The 12885-nt window shown below is 47.9% G+C and overlaps 1 protein-coding gene across 1 annotated transcript in view; it reads right to left on the reverse strand.

Moving 5' to 3' along the window:
• Positions 1-334: 334 nt before the first annotated feature.
• The window catches only part of HCN4 (hyperpolarization activated cyclic nucleotide gated potassium channel 4), a 62153-nt gene continuing 49602 nt past the window's right edge, over positions 335-12885 (reverse strand). The window contains exons 4-8 of the mRNA XM_058155829.1: positions 9570-9788; positions 5057-5203; positions 3834-4074; positions 2863-3027; positions 335-1905 (exon numbers count right to left, since the gene is read on the reverse strand). Coding sequence (XP_058011812.1) covers positions 335-1905; positions 2863-3027; positions 3834-4074; positions 5057-5203; positions 9570-9788 — 2343 coding nt within the window. The remainder of the gene's footprint in view (positions 1906-2862; positions 3028-3833; positions 4075-5056; positions 5204-9569; positions 9789-12885) is intronic.

Raw genomic sequence — 12885 nt, forward strand, 5'->3', positions numbered from 1 at the left:
TTTAGTTAGCTGGAAGCGAAAGACGTCATGATCGCCACGTTATCGCTTCCGCATCGATCCCGTGACTCTTTTCCAACCTCTCGCTCCGTGTAGTAAAATATTCTATAAAAGAAAGTGACTGAAAATCTATAGCTCTAAGAATACCTGGTTATCTTGTGTGTGTGTGTGTGTGTATCGCCCTTGTTCTTATTTTTATCTCGTTATTAAACTCAAAGAAACCGAGGCGCATCAACGTTTGCTGGGACCTGAAAAGCGGAACATGAAAGAAAAGGGGCTCTGTGAAATGGAAGGAAAGAAGGCCGGGGCAGAAGAGAGGGGTGGGAGAAGGAGTATCTCACAAGTTGGAAGGCAGTTTTGAGCGGATGGGCTCTTGCTCCCCACTCAGCTGTAGAGATCCTTTCCTTTCGGCAGAGGGCATAGAGGAGGAGATGGCAAATGCTGGAGGTTGGGGCAGAGAACCTGAGGATGTCTGGCGTGGTAGAGTGACCCGTCCTGGCCCCGAACAATATGGCTTCCCCAGAGGTCTGGGGCCTCCCCCGATGTCACTGCCATTGCCTCCTCCTCCTCCTCCTCCTCCGGAGAACGAGGAGAAGCTAGAAACAGACTCCCGGGAGGAGGAATGCGGGCTTGAAGTCTGCGCTGCTTCGTGGGGAAGAGACGGTTGAGAGGCGGAGATCAACTTGAGGTCCTGGGTTAATCGTCCTGGCAAAACCAGTGGCCGACTCCAAGGTTGGAGCACCTGGGGAGGTAAGCTGGAGGTCTGAGGCAGGAGCAAAGAGCCTTGAGAACCCAGCGCCCCAGACGGGCTGCGCTGGAAAGTCCTGGGGGGCAGGCTTTGACTGGGAGGGCTAAGGCCTGATGGTAGGGGGTACAAGGGTGGGGGTACAGGACCTGGCTTTGGGGGAGACAGGGAAGCGAAGGAGGACCGTTCCTGGTGCAACTGAGCAACAGTGGCCGGCTCAGCGGAAGGGCCTAATGCACTTGGCTGGGTGGGGCCGGAGGCAGGAGGGGGGCCTCCTGAGGCCTGGGACAACTGGCGTAAGCCAGAGGAGGGAGAACTGGATGAAGGGGGCAACTGGAAGTTGTTGGTCCCTCCAGTTCCTGAGAGCTGCAACAGCTGCCCTGTGGAGTGGGGCCTGCCCGTAGGTTGCAAGCGGCTGCAAGGACTAACGGGGGAATTTGAAGAGAGTTGAGGGAATGAGGTGGGAGCGGTGGCTGGGGGCGAACTCGGAGGAGCCTTCTGGAATGGGCCAAAGCTGGTGTCTGAAGCCTGTTGCCGAGCGGCCCCTTCTGTCAAATCCAGCGGCCCAGGACACAGCTGCTCCAGTCCAGCAGATGTTGGGCTGCCCAGGTTTTGCTGCGTCGACCCAGCGGACGGAGAGCTGGCCAAGGACCGGTGCAACGGACCCAGGGTGGCTGACGCGGTAAACCCAGCCAGCTGCTGGATCTGAAAGGAGGAGGAGGAAAGGGTTTCCATCCCTGGCGTGTGCTGTTGGGATGGCGTGCTCGATGGGGAACCCACGATGGAAGGTCCGGCAGAAGACACCAAGGAATGGAGCCTCCTCAAACGCCTCGGAGTCTGGCTTTGCGTCTGCCCCAGAGAACCCAGAACAGAGACCGGAGGGCGGAAAATGGCGGTGGGAAGGCGTGGGTGGTGAGTCAGCGCTATTGCTACCGAAGTGGTGGCAGCGGCGGCCTGCAGAGGAGCCTGGATCAGCGGGGTCCAAATTACAGGCGTGGGAGTTGATGCTGCTGCTGCTGTTGCCGCTTGGACGTTGTGGGCACAGTGGGCCATTTCTCGGTCATGCTGCACAATTTGTTGGATGATCTCGTTCTCCTGGTAGTTGAAGACACCCGAGTTGAGGTCATGTTGGACCTTATGGAGAAGGATGGAGTTCTTCTTACCTGAAAGGAAGAAAGAGGACAATGAGGAGCTTTCTTGAGGAGCCACTAACCAGATAAGACACCAGGGGTGGCTCTTCTCCCCCATCTCAGTCAAGCTTCCTCTTCTGCAGAAGATTCATTTCCATTGGAAATCAGAATAGGGATACAAAAGCCACAGGTTTACAGGTTACAATACATCTGTCAACCTTGAAGCTTGCCTGACTGAGGCCATCTTGAGACTTCAGTGGTGACACACCGGAGGCGAGGGATAGGGAGGGGGAATAGAGATAGTTGGGGAGATGTGGTCAAAACAAAATACGTTCTCTTGGGAATCAAGGACATTCCTGCAGGTGCTCGGAAGGAGGGGACTGGAGTCACCTAGCGACTGGACAGTATCCTGATTGGACAAGGTGACTGATTGTTTTGAGAAAGTGACAAACTTTTAATTAGGTGAAAACCATGAGAATATTCAGAGTCGGTTTTCACCAGCCTGTGCCAATATGACATATCCAATAAACCTATTCTTTGAGGAATTTGCCTGCCTCAGAGTTTTGTTTGCTATGGGTATGTGACTTGGAACCCTGACAATATCATTGATTATAATTGTTGGAGGTCCTCAGAAGAAGACTAGAGCCCCTGAGCCCTACTGATGAACTTCCTGAGAACATTTGGGTGGAAATAAGATGCAAGACCAGGTGGTCTTTCAGCCATAATCAGTAGAACTTTTCTTCATAATCTTGTCTCATGTCCTTCTCTGCATCTCACATGCTCCAAGATGCCACATTAATGCTCTCCTAACCTGATCTGTGCTGAAGAAGAAAAGAAGAATGGAGGCCAGGGAATCATTTGGAGATGGGACCCTCAACCTTAGATGGCTTTTAACACCCACAGCAGCAATAACAGAAGTGACCCTCCAGTATTCAGTCTAGTATCTTCTGAATACCAGATCTCTGTCTCTCTGTCTCTCTGTGTACTTACCAATGCGATCCAACCTATCCAGTGCCACCGTTTCGAAGGCCCTCCTCATCATGGGATATTCCTCTAATACTTCATTGAAATTGTCCACCGACAGCGAGTAGAGGCGGCAGTACGTGTCGGCTCTCACGCTGGCTGTGCGCCGACCACGAGTCAGCAGGCAAATTTCTAGAAGAAAAGAAATACCTTGGCTATTTTGTGGTACGGACACCTGGCTTTTCAGAGGCCTATAAGCAAGGGCGAGTAATCTAGTAATAGTCATAAGTAGTACGTAGTAGCTTGCTACATTTAGAGGCTAGGAGCATACAAATCAGAGATTCAATCAAACAACTAAGCACTGAAAACTTCAATGAAAGATCAGAATAGAGCTGGAAGGGACCTTGGAGGTCTTCTAGTCCCGCCCTCTGCTCAAGCAGGAGACCTCATACCATTTCAGACAAATGACTGTCCAGTCTCTTCTTAAAAACCTCCAGTGATGAAGCACCCACCATGTCTGAAGGCATGGGCTCTCACCTTGTACCTGTGGGAGACCTATTTTTTTTACTTATGCATAAATAGATATTAATTCCAAATGTCTATGGAGATTCTCAGTCATCCAAGTCATGGTTGTCACAAAGGTGCCTTTTTTTCTTTTAAAAAAGATCTAATAAAAGTGCAGAGAAGAGCAACAAAGATGATTAGGGATTGGAGGTTAAAACACGTGAAGAATGATTGCTGGAATTGGGTATGTCTAGTTTAATGAAAAGAAGGACTAAGGGAGACATGATAGCAGTGTTCCAATATCTCAGAGGCTGCCACAAAGAAGAGGGGGATCAACCTATTATCCAAAGCACCTGAAGGCAGGACAAGAAGTAATGGGTGGAAACGCATCAAGGAGAGAAGCAACCTAAAACTAAGGAGGAATTTCCTGACAGTTAGAACAATTGGGATCTTTGTTTTTGCTATAACCAAGAGAGGGAAATATGTTCCTGTACCTCCAAAATAGGAACCATCGGCCAGTTTGGTCTCCTTGTTGCCTTTGGTGAGCACACTCACCACCCCATGTTGGATGAAGTACATCTTCTTCCCAATGGTGCCCTCTCGGATGATGTAGTCCCCTGGCTGGAAGACCTCAAAACGCAACTTGGTCAGCATGGATGTGACAAAATTGGGGTCGGCGTTGGCGAATAGAGGCATGGAAGCCACCAGTTTCCTGCAGTTAAAGTTGATGATCTCCTAACCCCAACAGAAGCAGAAACATCCTGTGAGATACGGGGAATTTTAGCCGAACGTTTAAATAAGGCTCCTTGGCCTCTTCTCCCTCTGTCATCTACGGGAGGTTCTTGCTTCATCACCCAGTAGATTAATCAACCTGAACACATTACGGATAAATTGATTAATCTGTTCTTCTCATATGGGAAGCAGCTCTATTGTTTCAGGCCCTCGGCAGTTTCAAGCTCTTTCAGCGCCTTTGGCCTCCATCCTCTCTGAGCTTGGTGGGTTTCTCTCTGACGGTTCATTACCCAACTACCATATTTTTCATACCATATTCATATAAAATGCTCCGGACTATAAGATGAAACCTACCTTTTTTGGGGAGGAAAACAAGAAAAAACAAATCTGCCTCTGCCTCCCAGCATCCATCCGGTATTCATCTGGCCCGTTTGCTGCAGCCTGTTTGCTGCGGCCGGTTTGCCACCACTCGTTCGCCGCCACCCATTTGCTGCCACAGCACGTTCGACACCGCCTGTTTGCCGCCACAGTGGCTCGTTTGCTGCGGCCCGCTCGCCACCACTGCGGCCCGTTCGCCACTGCTGCCGTGGCCCATTCTAGGACAGCTGATCGGCGCCGCACCAACTCCCCTCCCCCCACTGCAACATTCGCTATATAAGATGCACCAAAATTTTCATCCACTTTTAGGGGGTAAAAAAAGTGTGTCTTATACTCCAAACAATACGGTAAGTAGCATCACCATTAGAAACGTCTTCAAGAAACCATCAAGCTCAGAGAGCACCAAGGACCCCACAGTCGTCGTCGTCCTCCTCCTCCTCCATTCCATAAACCGTGCCCCCTTTAGCATTGATCATGTTATCTAGTTGGGTCCTGAAACATCTTCAAGAAAGCCACCAAGCTCAGAGAGCACCCAGGAGCCCACAATTCAACCCTGAGCTACAAAGGTACCTTTGACTTATGCTTCCTTCATCTTTATACTGCTCACCTCTTTCAGGGGCTCACTTAGTTCTCCCAAGATGCTCTCCTCATCGAACATCTTGCCCTGGTACCGATGTTCATAGTAGTCATGGATTCTCTGGCGCATCTCGGCTGGGAGTTTGTGGAAAGACATGTATTGCTCGACTTGCTTGTACTGTGAGGGGAGAAAACAGGATCCATCAAGATGGGGTTTTGACCTAACTTTAATGCAGGCTTTGTGTTTCCTTGAAGATGTTTTCACTTCTCATCCGAGAAGCTTCTTCAGTTCTGACTGAATGGCAGAAGATGGAAGAACTTATAGTCCTTGCAGTCCTCTGGTTGTTAGCATTCTTTCTGAGAGTCATTGAGGTCACTTGGAGGTTTATCTGGGTCCTTGGGGGGGGCGGTCACTTAAATAGTACAAATGGGTGTGGGACCTTCTTGGAACTGCTGAAAGGACTGTGTTGCAAACAGGAGACAGGTCAGTGATGGCCAACCTAACCGGAACGCATCCTCGGTTTAGAAAATTTAGAACTCCGCCACCTTCGACATGACCTGAGTTTAACTCATAGAATCATCTATTACAATGTCCTTCCTGTCGAAGACTACTTCAGCTTCAATTGCAACAATACACAAGCAAACAATAGATTTAAGCTTAATGTTAACCGCTCCAATCTTGATTGCAGAAAATATGACTTCAGTAACAGAGTTGTTAATGCTTGGAACACACTACCTGACTCTGTGGTCTCTTCTCAAACTCCCCAAAGCTTTAACCAAAAACTGTCCACTATTGACCTCCCCCATTCCTAAGAGGTCTATAAGGGGCGTGCATAAGAGCACAAAAGTGCCTACCGTTCCTGTCTTATTGTTTCCTTTCGTTGTATACAATTAATATAGTTATTACATACTTATGCTCATATATATGCTTATATATTATGTAGTTATTTTCATGCTTATGCTTGTGTATAAGGTGTGACAAAATAAATAAATAAATAAATAAAGTACAAGCAAACCCTCAAAAACGCATGTTTGTGCACGTGATTGCACTGAAAACCCGAAGACCAGCTGGCCACTGCGCATGTGTGCACCAGCCAGCTGGTCTTTGGGTTTTCAGCACACGCATTCATGCCAGCCAGCTGGTCCTCGCGTGCGCCAGAGTACCAGAAACCCGAAGACCAGCTGTTTTTGGGCCATTTTTGGCTGGTTTGCGGCCGTTTTCAGACTGCTTTTGGGACCATTTTCCAGGCTGTTTTTCGGGCCAAAAGTGACCCCAAAAAACCCAGCCTGAAAACGCCCTGAAAACACTCCAGAAAAAGCCCCCCAAATGGTCTGTTTTTTGGCTATTTTCAGGCCGTTTTCTGGCGCTCTGGTGTTTGCAAAGACCAGAAGAGCAGCTGGCGATGGTGCGCGTGCCCACAAAGAGCGCTGTGTGTGCCACCTCTGGCACATGTGTCGTAGGTTTGCCATCATGGAGATAGGTGGCATCGAATCCCTCTCTCTCCATTGAGACAAGGCTGTTCAATTTTAATATAGACGGCCTCTTTGACCCCTCTGTCGTATCCCACTCCTCCACTGACGGTCGGGTCAGGGAAATCCGAATCAGGCGTGCCTCTGCAGCTCTGCCAAAGTCCTAGCAAAGTCCTCAAGGCAGGCAGGAGACCAGAAAGTGACTTCAGCAAGATATGTTCGACTTTGCCTGACTCAGAGACTGCCAGAAAGCAGATCCTTTATATAGGCCATGGGGTGTGGCTCCATGACTTATCCAGGCCTGCCCCTCCCTTCCTTCTGACGCCGCTGCCTATCAATTCTTCTGAAGCGAGGGTCACTCCAGTCGGCAGCTGTTGGTAGTTGACCTCCCTCAGGCTCACATGCTGTGGGGGAGGGGGAGGGGTCTAGTTGCTCCATTTGCCTGGGCATGGAGCCAGGGCTGGGGCCGGGAGGTGCTTCCTCCTCCTCAGCCTGTCTGGGCATGGAGCCAGGGCTGGGGCCGGGAGGTGCTTCCTCCTCTTCAGCCTGTCTGGGAATGGAGCCAGGGCTGGGGCCGGGAGGCATACTAGGACATTCCTCAGCATTCGGAAGCAGATAAGAAGGCCCCGGCTGCGGTGAGAGCGGGCAAGACACAACACCCTCTTTCAAACCAAGGGTCCTGTCTGTCCAGAATCCGCCTTCAAAAGACTGGCCTTGCTCTTTCAAACCCATTTGTCTCTTCCATCCAAAAGATTCCTTTGCAATTCCAAATATTTCTAGCTGATATTGTTGGAGTGGGGCATTCCAGTACGTTTGGCTTTCCACTACTGGTTGCTCAAATCTGATCTCTCTATGCTTAAGAAAATAACCAGTGCCTTTTTTTCTCCTCTTTCTGTCTCCCACACAGGATCATAATTAAGTTCTACCCACTTATCATCCTCCTCAGTCCGACAGAGAAAGAGAAATCAGAAAAGGAATGTGTGTGTGTGTGTGTGTGTGAAATATCATTGAAGGCAGACCACAGAAAAAAGAACACACACTGGGTTGACTTCAAACACAAAAAAATCTTTAACAAATTGAATTGGATGGAACCAACAGATGGAACTAAACCTATCTGCTGGGCAGGCCACAGAATGAGGCATACATCATTAAAAAGCAGGAGGATGCGATCAGAATTGTGCATACCTAAATCTGATCACACACACACACACTCATACACACACAGAGGGAATGTTATGCATTAATTCTTACTGGTTCACACAAGGTTTTCCAAATATTTTTTAAAAGATCCATCAATGGTATGGCCAATGTAAGGGGTGAAATGCTACTGGTTCGCACCGGATCGGGCGAATTGGTAGTAATAAAAGCTACTGGTTTGGGAAAACCGGTAGTAAAAAAAAAATGCTACCGCTTCATCCCAATCGGTATTTCCGACGATCAGCTGTACACCGCAATTTACATTCGCTAGAAAGCAGAAACTCCTGCTTTCTAGTGAATCTAAATTGCGCGGCACAGCCGTCCCCCTCTCCTTCGCTGTTCTACTTACCTTCTTAAGCCTCCTTTTTCCACGCTGCACGGTAGCGCCTGTGGTGCGCATGCAACACACATTTAGCACACACTGCGCATGCGTGTGCGGGAACCGGTGGCAAACCTCAGGGGATTTCACCACTGGGCCAATGCTACTCCAATGCATATCTTTTAATTTATACGGTATATCCAAGTTGGGTTTGGAGTTTCAGCTCCCCAATTTATGCATTGCTCAATCAATGGATTGGAGGATTGACTTGGGCCAAGCACTGTCGAGTTTCGAGTCATCAGACAAGCAAAGTTAAGACTGTCTCCATTAAGCTTTGAATCTGAGCTGCTTGTCGCTAGTTAAAAAAAAAAATGTTACGGGGATTTCATAACTGCCAACATGAAACGAAACAGACAACAAACACGTTAATTTGGCTTCCCTTTCCTCCTGCTTTGGCCCTTCTGCTCTTGTCACGCAGGACTCCTCCATGGGTTGTTGGCAGGCAAGTTTTGCTGCAAACGTATGTTGGAACAAAGGAGCATTTTCCTGATTGGTTGCATTTGGTAGCACAAGGAGTGTGTTGCTTATTCTTAGATTGTTCTGTTTAATTGGGAACTGAGCTCATTATTTTTAAATTGAATATATTCAGCATGGTGTCCATGGTACTGACTTTACAAGATAATGCAATTGAAAGAAAGAAATATTTCTTGTGAGTGACAGCTCCCCCTCCTCTATATATATATTATCTATCTATCTATCAATCTACCTACCTACAGTACCTACCTACCTATCCACAGCTATCTATCTGATCTATCAACTATCTATCATTTATCATTTCACTCTTTGTTAACCTTTGTCTATGACCTAATTAGTCCTCTCTCTCTTTCATCTATCTGTCTATCTATCTGTCTGTCTGTCTGTCTGTCTATCTATCTATCTCATCATCCATCCATCCATCCATCCATCCATCCATCCATCCATCCATCCATCCATCCATATCTATCTATCTACCTATCTACCTACCTATCTATCTATCTATCTATCTATCTATCTATCTATCTATCTATCTATCTATCTATCTATCTATCTATCCCTTTTATCTCATCTATCTATCATTTATCTTGTGTACCTATCAACAGAAACACATTTGCAGCCCTGGACAATTTTCTGCAAATTTTTCATCTTGGATAGTTTTTGCAAAATAATATTATTATTATTATTATTATTATTATTATTATTATTATTATTATTATTATTATTATTATTATTATTAGCCTAGAGTTCCTTGACAAGAGGACAGCTTAGGAAAAAATAAATAAACAGATGGCAGCCTTCATTCGTGGGATGGGATTGTGGCTATAACAAACCTCATCTGTTCCATGCTATCTTGGAAAGGGCTTCAGGAGGCTCCCTTTCTGTTCGTTGTTGGAGTAAAAAAAAAAGAAGGGACAGTTGATGAGAAGGATCCATTCCCTGGACCGCTTCTCAGCGGCACCCGGATCCTAGAGTAATCCAGCTGCTGAACCTTCTCATCAAAGCCACCTAAGAAGCCACTTACCTTCTCCTGATACTGTCGCCGCGAGGAATCCAGGGACTGGATCAGGGCCGTGGCGTGGCCGATGAACATGGCATAGCACGTGGCGCCAACGATCATGCTTAACATTGTGAGCCACACGTCAGACATGCCCACTGGGGCTTGCTGTCCATAGCCGATACATAGCATGTGACTCATAGCCTTGAACAGCGCGTACGAGTATTGCTTCCCCCAGGAATCATTCTAAAGAGACAGACAGACGAGAGTTACACAACACGAGATGGACACACTTGGGTGAGGTGGGACTATCTTCCCTGCGCTCAGTGCCCCACCACCACTCCCATCAACTCTGAAGGGTCAGCGAGGGTCAAATGTCCACCAGGTGTTCTGACCTAGGCTCCCTTAACAAGCAGGAGGCAGGAATTACTGGCAAAACCTTTTTTATTTACACGACTGTGGATGACGTTCATTCACAGTCAGCAAGGTTTGTCCAAACGGTTTTGCAAAAGAATATTTCTCAACACAGACCTTATCTCGCCTGGCGAGCTGCCACATAACTTGTTACCAACCACAGTACAAGGCAAAAGTTGGAACAGAGTCTCTCTCAGAGTCACAGAACGAACAAATGGTTTCCTGCAAAAGCCCACTCCCTGTTCGCTCCTCTTTTATTTTCTATGGGAGGGGCCAATCACCTCCAGGGGTGTGGCTTTACTCCTGAGTCGACCCTGCTGAGTTGATGAGTTGTTTTTGTCTTCTGGTAGCTCTGCGCATGCACTCAGTGGGAACGGGCTCCAGCTGTTCCTCTGCCTCACTGCTGTCTAGCTTCCTCTCTGCCTCCAATGCAGAGCCCTCGTCCAAGCTTTTCCCAGCCCCCAGGACTGGCCCAGGTTCCTCCCCAACCTCCTCACTATCTAATTCTGCTGCCAGCTCTCCTGGCTGCCAACAGGCCACAACACCAGGCTTGCCATACCTTGCTAGTTCCAAGCTTGAACGCACCGGGGTTGGCTGGTGAGAATCTCAAGTCAGAAGAGGCAATTGCAACCAGTTCTCTTTCTAATTTCTCAAAATGCACTTGACTAGCATCTGCTTGGAGCAATGGTGTCCATGGGGGAGGTCGAAAAAAGACACAATGGCGCTCACAACAGCACAATCAAAGTTTTGTCCTTTTGGGGTGGGAGGGGAGACTTCCACTCCCATGGATGCCACTAGTCTGACATGTGGGAAGGAAGGTATTGTGTTGCTTGGAATATTGTCCTAGTCTGGTGAAGGTCCTCTTGGAACTTGGCCTTGCATTTTTTGCTAAGTATCTGTATCTCTATCAGTCTATCTCAGTCAAACTCAATTTCATTGAGGGTTGTGTTTGACCTCGGAGGGCCGGGCTGGGCGTGGCCAGAGTGGGCGTGGCCAGCATGACATTGTGCCGTTGGGCGCCTGTGGTGCCCCCTCCCGCTCTGCTCCATTTTTGCTGGCAGAGACACTGTGCGTTGGTCCTTCGCTCTTTCCAGGGTGGCCCTGCGAGCCAGATCTAAGCACCCGCAGGCTGGATCCAGCCCCCAGGCCTTGAGTTTGACCCCTCCCCCCCCACTCCATCTATCTGAACCATGATAACCTTAAATTGTGTGAATGTCAGCTCCACACACAAGAATTCTGGGAGTTTGAAGTCCATACATCTTAAAAGTTATTGAAGCTGAGAAGGACTGTTCTAGAATGGACAAATATGGGAGGCTTTTGAATGTAGTCTTAGCAAACACAAAGATGTCCTAATAGACAGATGTGAAACAACATGTAATCTCGGCATGATCCAAGGGCGCCTTCTCTACCACCATGAAAATCCTTTCATGTAAGTTTAGATGTATACATTATCTAAATGGAGGATCTAAACTGAGGAACTTTCAAACTTTCAAGCCATCTGAATCCAAAGAAGAAACATGCCTTAAACATCTAAGGCAGTGATAGCTAACCATTTTGCCATCGCGTGCCAGGAGGAAGGGGGGGCGGGGGGGTAGCACACATGCACGTGCCCACACCCATAATTCTATGCCCCCTGCCCCTGCACATGAGCGTGATTCCCCTCATCCCCAATTGCTCTTGGCATGCGACGGCCCGGTAGGCCCGTTTTTCTCTGTCACTTGGCTCCAGAGCCTTTCTATGAGTCTGGGGAGGGTGAAAATGACCTTCCCCACCTCCCCGGAGGCTCTCCAGAGGCCAGAAACAGCCCGTTTCCCTCCTTCCGGTTGGACAGGAAGTGATGTTTTTTGCTGTCCTCAGCCTCCAGGGACTCCTAGCGAGGCCGGAGCTGAGCTTGCGTGCCCACTGATATGGCTATGTATGCCACCTGTGGAGCCCACAACAGACCCTCCTTTCCAAAGCCTAAAGTATCTTCAACCCCCTTCAAAAATTCCTCTACGTGCCCTCTGATCTGAATATAAATAAGTAAATAAATAAATAACATTCCTCCCAGCCTCGGAATCACACCTTCCTTCTTTCATTCATGACTTAGAAGCAGCTGAGACCAGCTGAGTTCCTCAGCCTGGCTGTGTAGATCCATCATTCTGGATTTCATTTGTTCTACTTTTTTTGAGCGTCTATTTTTAGGTTTCCCCTTTCCTTCTTTGAACTTCAGACAAGCCATGTTCCTTCCTCTCCTCTCCTCTCCTCTCCTCTCCTCTCCTCTCCTCTCCTCTTAACCCCTACCCTCAAAACGCGCTATAGAGAACTGCACACCAGAACAACTAGACACAGGAACAGTTTTTCCCCGAAGGCCATCACTCTGCTAAACAAATAATTCCCTCAACACTGTCAGACTATTTACTGAATCTGCACTACTATTAATCGTTTCATAGTTCCCATCACCAATCTCTTTCCACTTATGACTGTATGACTATAACTTGTTGCTGGCAATCCTTATGATTTATATTGATATACTGACCATCAATTGTGTTGTAAATGTTGTACCTTGATGAACGTATCTTTTCTTTTATGTATACTGAGAGCATATGCACCAAGACAAATTCCTTGTGTGTCCAATTACACTTGGCCAATAAATTCTATTCTAACAGATTTGCAAAGCAGGAATCAGCTTTTAGGATCTTTCCCAGAAGCCTTAAGGCCAAAAAGGGAAGATGGGTCCCATGGCTTTCAACCCCTACAACCATACCTGTTTGCACAGGTCCGCCTTCGGTTGTTACCTGTTCTGTTACAGCATCCACATGGGGAGTTGCGGAGAGCGGCATGGCACTTCAAAAATAGACCCCTCTTTTAATAAACAAATTGTTCCTGAGGCATGATGACACATCTGTACCACTGCTTCTCCAGAAGGTGAGGTGGCAAATGCTATTTT

This window comes from Ahaetulla prasina, chromosome 13 (genome assembly GCF_028640845.1).
Source record: "Ahaetulla prasina isolate Xishuangbanna chromosome 13, ASM2864084v1, whole genome shotgun sequence".
NCBI classification, from domain to species: Eukaryota; Metazoa; Chordata; class Lepidosauria; order Squamata; family Colubridae; genus Ahaetulla; species Ahaetulla prasina.